Genomic DNA, 11083 nt, shown 5'->3' with positions numbered 1-11083 from the left:
TGCATTTGTCCATCTATATATATGTATTTGGTGGTGCTGGGGATTGAACCCAGGGCTTTGTGCATGCAAGGCAAGCACTATACCTATGAGCTACATCCCCAGCCCTGATTTATTCCAAATATTTATTGAATACTTAGAAAGTGCTAGTTGAAGAACTCTGAAATAGAGTCTATCTGAAGGACTCTCTATGTATATTGGATTATATTCTTTCTATCTACATGTCTACCTTCTAAACCTGAATAACTAATATTATTATTATTGTGTACTGATACTCAACTAGTCTCTACTCTGTCTCAATATCCCATGAAATATTTTCTTCCTTTTAGAGATTAAATAATAAGACTTAAAGAGGTGAAAAATAATGACACTAAGTTCCTACAACTAGGAAATACTGAGGCTAAATTCAAATCCAGATTTTCCAAGTTCCAAAATTAATGCTAATAGCAATCCATATTGTTTTTTTTCTTATGATAATTTTAAGTGCTTGATATCTGTATTTCTATCTCTTACCTATCTATTCCAATCCTAAAACTTGGAGGTTGCAACTATTTACTAAGTTTCCAACTATTCTAATCATTTTTCAGATGTACTTATTAAAGAAAGTGAAGCCTTAAGTGCTTTATCTGCTCCAGAAACCCAGATCTACAACCTAACTGACACCATCCCTACGTAGCCCGAGTGGGTCAATCACTGTAACCTCTCAGCTTCTGCCTCTGCCCTCGGATAGCAAATCCACTACTGTTCCTTCTCCATTTCTTACTTTCCTTCTACCAGATTCATTGCTGTCATCCTGATCTTTTTAACATGAACCTATGTAGATCATATTAGCAACAGCTCAGTTTTGTCTCATATCTTTCTTAAATGGAATGTTGGCTTTATTCTCTCATGAAGATGCTTAAGGATGGCTAATTTATTATCTCTTCATCATATTTCCAACAATATGCCACACTAGTATACACTAGTCCTTTAATGAAATTTAATGAAATCCATAATATGGAGTTCCTGCATGGGAAACTGCATTGGACCATGAAGCCTAAGGACTGCTGGTGTCAGTGCCTGTCTGCAGAAATGACAGCATCATCTTCCAAGCACGGCTGCTATTATTCTGGCATCCTGGCTCAAATATCCTATTTACCATATTTCATCTGTATCATTTGCTTTCTTAGACATGCACTGTACCTTGGACTCTGTTAATTCAGTGTTGAATCACTGCCATCAAATCCTCCTTGTAATATTAATTTTGGCAACTTGCCTAAAGAGATTAAAGTAAATCAAGCTGCAAATTGTTGATAGCTCAAGGCTTTTTATCCTGAGATCAATTTGTGCACAAAAATAAAACAAATAGTTGAAATGCTGACACGTTTAAAACAAAATCGTCACATGGTAGGTGGTTTCGATTATCTCCCCAACTTTAACTTGTTCTTAAAATTAATAGGAATATGTCTAATACTCAAGTAAAATTTCAAGACTACCTTCAAGGTTCAGTTTGGTATCTGATGATCCAAGTAAGTAGAAGACAAAAATTGTGTAAGTAAAATGTCTATGATCACATAGGGGAGACAGAAGATGTAGCCCCTTCCAAATGTACACATGAACTTTCTTCTACAGAATTAGGAATCATAACAAATTAGAGGCCTAAAATAAGGCAGGACCTGCACAGAAAACAAACAAAGCAATCATTGGAGGGTGGGATCATTTCAATAGGAATAGACTTTCTAATGATTTTTAAGAAAAATTATAAAAAGGTGCTGTAAGTATCCACACTTATATAATCAACTGTAGTTATCAGAAAATTATATTTCCTCTAAAGAGGATGAGTTGACAAAAAAGAAAAAAAAAAGGTATTCAATAAAGCTACTTCCAAAATGATTGATGGAACTGTGCCTACATGTTCCAGCATTTTGAGATTAATTTATAATCAATTTCCAACCCACATTTTAGAAGAAACACCATCAATAAAATGTTGTCCTGTAGGTAATAGACATGGAGTAAAGGAGTACTGAGTGCCAGTTTCAAGTGGCACAGAATTCAAAAATGTGCATATTTGCTTCAATCCAAGTGCATCCTTTGTGGCTGCTTCTCCTCAGACTGAGATCTAACCACTGCACCAGCAATTTCCATCTGCCTTTGCAGTGATTGGTCTTTCCCCAGAGGCAGAGCCTCACCAGAAGTTGATGATCCACATGCAATAAAAGAGAACATAGTACATAGTACTAACCACTCAGTTAATTTGCTCCAAACTAAATTCTCTTCAATACAGAATGGCCACTCTGTGACCATCTGTTCATGACATTTTGTTTTGTTTTGGGTTTGGGTTTAAACCAAAGATTGAACCCAAGGGTGCTTAACCACTAAGACAGATTCCCAGTATTTTTTTTTTTTTTATTTTTTAAATTTTGAGACAGAGTTTCACTAAATTGCTTAGGGCCTCTCTAAGTTGCTGAGGCTGGCTTTGAACTCTGATACTCCTGCCTCAGCCTCTAGAGCCTCTGGTATTACAGGCATGTGCTATTTTGCCTGGCTCACAATATAAATTTTTAAAAATAAATAACATTTAGTACATAGCAAGTACCAGATTTAAATTTTTCTATCACTTAGTCTGCTACTCCATCTTTTCAGTCTATTATTGAAAAATGGGTCACATCTATATCTGTAGGATAACTGCCATTATTAAATTTTTTAAAGTACCTCAGCCAGAAAGTATTGTTACTCATAACAGCATCTCAAAATGATACATTTTCGATGTAGAAATATTTGTACTTACAGCCTGAATTTTTAAAAAATCTTAATAGTAAAAAATACTAATATACTACATTCACAATGTATTTCACAGATTACACATAATGCTTTAACATATTTGTCTATAAACCCTGGAGAGTCTTCTGAGAAAAACGTGACTCCATTTTAGTAAATACGATCCTCAGAGCTGATTCCTTTACTAACATATTCTTTTGTGGGTGTCTCTTTTTTTATATATTCAAGTTGCCAAAAAAATGCAAAATAAAGAAAAATCAATGATAGTTCTTTTACTACCCAACTGTCAACCTCCATATGTTCATCTAAAGGATTTCCTTTAACACAAAAGGAAAAGCAATTTTTTTTTTAAGTTCTGAAACCAAGGTTCTTTAGATAGAAAGCCAATTTCACCCAAATAAACCATGTATGAAGAATTTTGTAAAGTCTCACTGAAACTGTGGAGGCACACACTCCGGAGTCATCAAAACCAGAGATTTGCAGTTCTTTCCATTGCAGATCCAGAACCTCTGCATGTGAACATTGCAGCCTTGGTAAAATACATCACACACTACCAGAAGCACTTATTAAAAGGACTAGCCACTATTAAGAACCCAATAAATGTTAGGTTTTTGTTTTTGTTTTGTTTCTGTTTTTTGTCTGAGGGCTTTTGCTTTTTTGCCAATGATCTGTAGAATGTGTTACTTCTCTCAGGGTATGTGTGCGGCAGATAGCATTCTCCATAGTTAAGGACACCATCACTTTCTTGGCACTATGAACTGACCAGTTACTCTTCTCTTCCACAAGCTCCTCATGGCACTTTTCACCTCTGTGTTTCTGTGTAAATATTGTAGGGTTCAACATGGGAGGGGGATGGCAAAGAACACAGTCACCAACTTATCCACAGGGTAGGTGGCCACAGGACACATGTAGGTGAATATGCAAGGCACAAAGAAGAGGAAGACAATGGTGAAGTGGCAGCCACATGTGGAGAGTGCTTTGTGCCATGCTTCAGAGCCATGAGATTTCAGGGAGCTCAGGATGAGGATGTAGGAGACGAGTAGCATAGAGAAAATGAGCAAGCACATGGCTCCACTGTTGGCTGCCACCACCATTCCAAGCAGGTAGGTGTCTCTGCAGGCCAGTTTCAATAATGGGAAGAGATCACACATGAAGTGGTCAATGACATTGGGACCACCAAAGGGCAAGCTGATCATGAAGAGAATTTGCACAGTGGCATGCAGGATCCCTCCAATCCAGGCTACCACCACCAGGAGGCAGCAGAATCCCTGTCTCATGATGGTCATGTAGTGCAAGGGCTTGCAGATGGCCACGTAGCGGTCAAAGGCCATGATGATGAGGAGGATGATCTCTGAGTCTCCCAGGAAGTGCTCCACAAAAAGCTGAGTCAGACAGCCACCCAAAGTGATAGTTCTCCTCTGGTAGAGCAGGTCGATGATCGTTTTGGGGGTGGTGACAGAGGTGTACGAGGCATCTATGAAGGACAGGTAAGTGAGGAAGAAGTACATAGGAGCTGAGAGTGTGGGGCTGAGGGAGATGGTGATGGCGACGAACAGGTTGGCCAGCACGGTAAAGAGAAAAATGAACAAAAAGACGACGAAGAGGAGCCTCTGCAGGTGTGGGTTCTGTGTGAGCCCCAAGAGAACAAACCCAGTCACATTACTGGGAGGCATGAGGAGATCCTTTGAGGAAGTAGCACCTTCCTGGGGACTGAATTACCTGCAAATAAGGTAAAGAAAGATAGCAAATTAGCCATGAGAGGGTTGCAGGCTGAGGTTCACTGAACAGAGATGGGGCAGTCATGGCTACTGTGGAGCATGTCCTTGCCCACCCCTGCCCAGTGATGGTCTCAGTCATTCTTTTTCATTTTCCTCCATGATGCTCTCCTCTCCCCAGATACCTAGTACTACCCCTCACCTATAAAGCCTCTGTGGCTGACAGCTATTGTGTAATTTACTGAGAAAACACTAGGCTCTACACATGAGATCTCAGTTCTCCTGTTTCCATTCCACGTCATCCTGCCAAGTAATCCCAGCAGTCTCTGCCTTTGAGCCCCCACATCTGTGAATTCACAAATTACAGCTCTGAGATGTACTTTGTAAGCTGTAAAGTGCTGCACACTAGTAAAGGCTATTCCCTCTTCCAAAATTTACAGCTTTACCTGTAAAAGGACTTGGCCAGGACATATCTACAGAGAGCAGGCAGATAGGAAATATATAGAAATCACAGGAGATTCACCTTCTCTGACACCTACCATAGCAATATGCTGCTGTCTTTTTCCTTGGTGTATTCAGTACAGAGTCTGGCACAGTGTCTTCAGCATCTGGCACCTATGAGGTGATGAATAAATGCAAGATGAATTCCCTCACTTCCTACATTTCCATGTATGAGGATAAACATGCTTCCCTGGTCATAAACCAAGAACACAAGTACCCTTGTCTTCCCAATCTGTTTCTCCACACCATCTACTTTATGAAAGACATAAACTTCTGAAACATAAACTTCAGTTCAATTTCTAGCATATTTAGGGTATGTTATTAGGCAATTTGGCTTTCAAGATAATTATAATATTGTTTGATTAATAGTGCTTATTCTTCAAAATGATGTTCTACATATAATGTAATGTAGTCCCATTTATTAAATTTATACTTCCAATAGACTGGAACGAAAAAAGTCTTTTGAATAGATTTCAGTTCATTAAGATCTATTAAACAAAAAGAAAACATAATTTACAAAGTTCTTAAAATAGAAATTTAATGTGGAGAAGAGAAAGACACTGTCAGATACAATAGGTATGGTCCTATACCTAAACACACATATATCAATATAAATGCATATATTGTCCTTAATAACTGCAAGTAACTATTACACTTTCACTGCACAAATATTTACTGTACACTTATTATGTATATTAATGTATTTCTATCTATACAAGTTGTCCAAACATTTCTGTCAAAAACCTTTAGTTATCCCTCCCTGGTGTCAGCATCTCATCCATTTATGAGCTGGATGGTCACCTCTACTTCTCAATGTTTCTGCAATGTTTATCCTCATGTCTTTGTCTTCCCATAGCATCCATCATGTATAACTCTTGGTTAAAGAATATTTCATCATGAATAAAATAGGGGAAAATCATCTCAATTTGAAGATACAAATTCCCCAATGAAATGAATAAAGAAAAACATAAATATAACCAAATGTATTCTGCAAACAAACAAAACCCTCCCAAAAAAGCAAACAAACATTTATTTCCCTTTCAACGTTAAGCAGATAACGGGCTTTCTTTCTTAATTTTCAAAATCTTATAGTAAGTGAAAATGAAGTAGAGTAGCTATTACATTTGTAATAGTATTTGACAAAAAAAAATTGAATGAGAGTTTGAAACTATGTAAATAACTATAATAAATATGTATTTTGCTGAAATATCATCTGTGAACATTTCTCACATTTCTCTTTCAGCTCTGGAATGAAAGCACAAAGTCAGACTGGAGAATGAGCATGCCCAACCAAATGGAAGATTAAACCCATTCATATTGACCCGTCAACTGTTCATCCATCCTCTACTGAAAGACTAATGTGTAGAGTGTTTTGGATTCCCCGCTCCTGTCTAGCTGAGCTTCCCAGAGCACAGCCATGTGAATTGGATATAGGACAGAGTTTCTGTCAGGAAAGTGTGATTCCAGAAGACAAGCCCAAGGAGTGAGTGGGCAGAACACTGGAGGGACAGCAGCACAGGTATTTCAAACACAATGTAAACCAGAATAAAAAATGGGAGAAATTAAATATGGACTCAGATCTCAGTCAGTAAGAAGCCACAATTTTAGCATGATGTTTGACAGGTTCATGACAACAAAAACCAGGAACCTGTATAAGCAGAAGCCTTACAGACATGTTTATGACCTTTAATAGACAGAGGGATACTCCTCAAAGCAACTGAACACTCACACACAGGGCTCATATTGCCTTAGTTCAACCCAAAACCCCTTTCATCCAGGAGGACACTCCTATACTGTTAACAAAAAATGAAAAAGTTTAGAAACATGGTCAAATATACGTATCTATTATTTATAATCTCTCAAAACCTTTCCAGTTTAACTTCTCCTAGTGAAGTAGAACAAAACAATATTCAAAGTAATAAACATATTAACATGGGCAGAATTACAGAACTTACACACCTTCTAAATCACCTAAGTAAACTGCTTATAGGAATAGGATGAGCTATTTAAGGTCATAGATGAGAAAATGACTCAGTAAGAGAGAACCCAGGTTTCCTGATGCTGAAGCCTCTGTTCTTATTCTTAAGAATATTTCTGCAATCATGATATGCTCACTAAATATTGTGACATCACAGAGTCCTTTGATTTATTCAACAAAACATGTGGTAGCTGTGAGGTGGGAGACTAAATCTATCAAAATCTATCAAAAGGGGCATACCTATAACAATGACATTCATATCTGTATTGTGGTAACAGATTGAATTTTTTAAAAAACCCAAAAGTTATTCACAAAAAAGAATGTGAGTTGAGTTGCTAACCTGAAAGATGTTTTCTTTGGTGAACTATGGAGATTTATTTCTAAATAATTATAAGACACCTCTGAAGTAGTTTTCAAATGGGGGTTCCAGTTCAAGGAACTAAATATAAAAACAAGGTTTTGGCAGTAAAATATTTTTGTGAATATATTTTATCATGTACTTTTGAAAAAAAATGAATTTCATTACCTCTGATTTTTAATTTAACAAATTGACACTTCTAAGTTAAAAATATGTATGTTAAAATATTTTATATGTCAAAGCATAATTAAATATAGCCCAAGGGAATTCTGAATATGTAAAATACCACAGGATATATAGTGAGAGTATTTGAACTTGAGGTGAATTTATGTGTTGTATTATTTAGTTATTTAACTTTTCTCTGTACAGTAGGTTTCAGTTTTATAAGTTTTTATGCAACCATATGAGGACATTATAAAATTTTCACATAGGCTTACAAGCTATTTATTTTTATAATTGCTGACATTATTTTCTCAACAGAACAAGAAATAAAATATAATTTTAAAATCAGATATACCAAGTGTGTGCCAAAGTCTAGTTGTCTGGTGTCTTTGTTCTACACTGCATTCCACATTGCCTTAGATACCAATAAGTAGTACAGTTTTCTGAGTACCGAATGCTTATATAGTCAACACATTATGCAACTCTGCAATTATAACAAAAAGAAAATTTAACTCACTACAAAATTAGAGAGATTCTGATGTAAATACTGCCCTTTTCCTAATACCCTCAGAAATGTTTGAAACAACATTGAATTTGGATCTAGAAGAATGCAGATCTGAACACAAGCTCCATGTCTGATATGGAACACTTTATTGGACCTTCTTGAGCTGCATTTTTATTCATCTATAAAACAGAAATAATCAAAATAAAATACCTTCCCTGCAAAAGTGCCTTGAAAGTAAATTGATAGCTGTGAGAAAGTCTTTAAAGTACAGTTAATAACTTTCACTTATTTATGCTATGGTTAACCACGTTCTGAAAATATTAAATGGCAAATTTCAGGAATGAATCATAAATTTTAAAAAGCAAGCCCTTCTTAGTAATATGAAGAAATCTCACATCACCCCATCCAGTCTGACCTGGGACATGAGTCTTTCCTTTTCAGCACATCCGCATTGTATGCACTACCCACCTGTTAGTCATTTAGTAGGTGTCTAGTTTACAAGAAGGACTGTTGTGAGAGGTACCAGTGTGTAGTGTTCAAATAGCCCTCCTTTTACTTAACAATGATCCCAAACTGCAAAATCTCATTACACTGTATTGTTTTATCTTGTTATCTGTTGTTAATCTGAGACTGACTTATAAATTGAAGTTTATTATCAATATGTATGTATAGGAAAAAATACAGTATATTTATAGGGTTTAGTAATACCCTTGGTTTCAGGCACCCACTTGGGGTCTTAGAATGTTTCCCCCATGGATGATAAGTTGGACTACTGTGATAAAATATAAAATCGCAAAGATTATGATAGGAAAAAAAATATCCAGTTGATCACTTATTGTCTGAAATCGCCTTCCTGTTTAGTAACATTCTGATGGCATTTTTTACATCTGCATTCCTTGCTGTGTAGATAACGGGGTTTAACATGGGAGTTACAAGGGTATAAAATACAGTTACTGCTTTATCCATGGGAAATGTAGCTACTGGTCGCAGATACATAAAGATACAGGGCACAAAGAACAAGACAACAACTGTGATGTGGGAGCCGCAGGTAGAGAGGGCCTTTTTCCTCCCCACAGAGCTGTGAGTCCTCAAGGAGCACAGGATGACCACGTAGGATACCAACAACATTACAAAACTGATCATGGAGGTTACCCCTCCATTGGCAGCAACCAAGAGACCAAGGAGGAAGGTGTCTGTGCAGGCAAGCTGTATTAGGGGAAAAATGTCACACATGAAATGATCCAGGGTGTTGGGGCCACAGAATGGGAGCCAGAGAATAACCAGAATCTGCCCCAGAGAGTGGAGAAAACCCGCCACCCAACACAGCCCCACCAGGAGGCAGCACATGTGGTGGCTCATCAAGGTCATGTAGTACAGAGGTCTACAGATGGCCACGTAGCGGTCATAGGCCATGACCACAAGAAGGACAATCTCTGAACCTCCAAGGAAATGTTCAAGAAAAAGCTGCAGCATGCAGCCATTGAATGAGATGGCTTTGCTCTCCGAAAACAAATCAGCTAGAATTTTAGGAATTATGGAAGAGGAATAGCATGCATCTATCAAAGACAGGAAAGCCAGGAAGAAATACATGGGGGAGTGCAAGGTCTGGCTGCAGAGGACAGTAACCACAATGAGCAGGTTGCCTGTGACAGTGACAATGTAGGTGCTAAGTAACACCAAAAATAGGGTCTTCTGCATCTGAGGATTCTGTGTCAGTCCCAGCAGGATAAATTCAGTCACATTCATTCTGTTTCTTTCTTTACAGTGTTGATGATGAATTCAAAAGGTGTGAGTTAACCTGTAAAAACAATATTCTTGATAGCAAATGTGATGAGCAATATGTAGAGTTTTCAGGCAAGCCCCAAAACATTTTAAGAATATAAGCTATTTTCTTCCATGTATGCTGGAAGAGAAGAAACAAACCACATTTTTTTCTGCTTTATAAAAAGAGCTTTTAATAAGCCTTTGCAGGTGTCAAATTCAGCTTCTTGTAGCAAGGATGCTGAAAATCCATTTACAGCAGCTTCTGACAGGTGGCCACTAGACCTTTGCTGGAGGACATTTAGGCATAGGGAGCCTGCCTGATAATAACAGTTTCCTCTCCTCCAGTAAGAAGTATTAGAAAACTTTTACAAAATCTATTGTTCTATTCTGAAAACTTGGTACACCAATTAATCCTCCCTTTCTACTTGGAAACTCTTAAATAAGCTACAGAGAAACAAGACTGTTTTTAACTTGTTCACTTCTTATTGCAAAAATTTGGTTCAGTGCCTGACTCATAGAGATATTCAGTAAATAATTAAATGATGAGTTATAAGACTCTTTATTTGCTTTTTTTTTTTTTTTTTTTTTTTTGCCACCTGACTCCAGCCGGGAGTGCTCATGATCCTATACTTCTTTCATCCTCCTGATCTCCTCTCCTTCTTCTCCACTCTGCATGGCTGTCTTCCACATCCAGTTTCAACCAGTGACCTTCCTTCTGGGCTATGTGCAGGTCTAGATGGAGGTTAAAGGCCAGAGAAGAAAGGGTAGCATACCAGGGGATCTGTTTGCCTAGCTCCCTCCTATGGCTTGGGTTACTTTAACTAAGGCAGCAGCTCTTTCAGGCAGATGTTATGACATTGCCACCGTCACCTCCCTCTCTCAGGCTTGGTTGTGGTAATCGTTACTTATTATTACTACCTCCTTCCTTATCCCTTCTTGATTTCTTTTAACTCTGGGCATTTTACTTGATAAGTAATCTTGATTAAACTCTTTAGTCTTCCACTTTGAGCATTCTGTGTTTTTTCAGGACTACAATGGAATCAAATAGTTTGTGGTTTTTTCTTGCAAACAGTTAAATGAGAAAAAATTATTTTCCTTTCATGAAAATGTGTTTTATTCAAGAGTCATTTATACTTTTTTTGTGCCTTAGCTGAAACATAAATTTACCTTTTGTCAGGAAAGACTTTGAAGTGCAACGTTCAGTTTTATGTTATTAAATGCAGCATAATTTATGTGCATTCCAGAGCACTCCCAGGGGGTTATAGAGTCTAGCATACTATGGAGATTTTGTTTTTCATTATATGAAGCTATTTTACAAATTCTTTAAGTTGTAGAGAAATGGTAAT

At 37.3% G+C, this 11083-nt stretch overlaps 1 protein-coding gene and 1 pseudogene across 1 annotated transcript; both read right to left on the bottom strand.

Annotated features, from left to right (window-relative positions):
- Positions 1-3491: 3491 nt before the first annotated feature.
- Positions 3492-4427, bottom strand: LOC143390187 (olfactory receptor 4C3D-like; annotated as a pseudogene).
- Positions 4428-8801: 4374 nt separating this feature from the next.
- On the bottom strand, positions 8802-9719 carry LOC143391645 (olfactory receptor 4C46-like). Its single transcript, XM_076844405.2, has one exon. It carries the CDS (start codon positions 9717-9719, stop codon positions 8802-8804), a length of 918 nt encoding a protein of 305 aa, XP_076700520.2.
- Between the last annotated feature and the right edge of the window lie 1364 nt (positions 9720-11083).

The sequence above is a fragment of the Callospermophilus lateralis genome, chromosome 2 (assembly GCF_048772815.1).
Source record: "Callospermophilus lateralis isolate mCalLat2 chromosome 2, mCalLat2.hap1, whole genome shotgun sequence".
Classification (NCBI taxonomy): Eukaryota; Metazoa; Chordata; class Mammalia; order Rodentia; family Sciuridae; genus Callospermophilus; species Callospermophilus lateralis.
The sequence above is the reverse complement of the archived record's forward strand: the minus strand, read 5'-3'. Positions and strand labels throughout refer to the sequence as shown.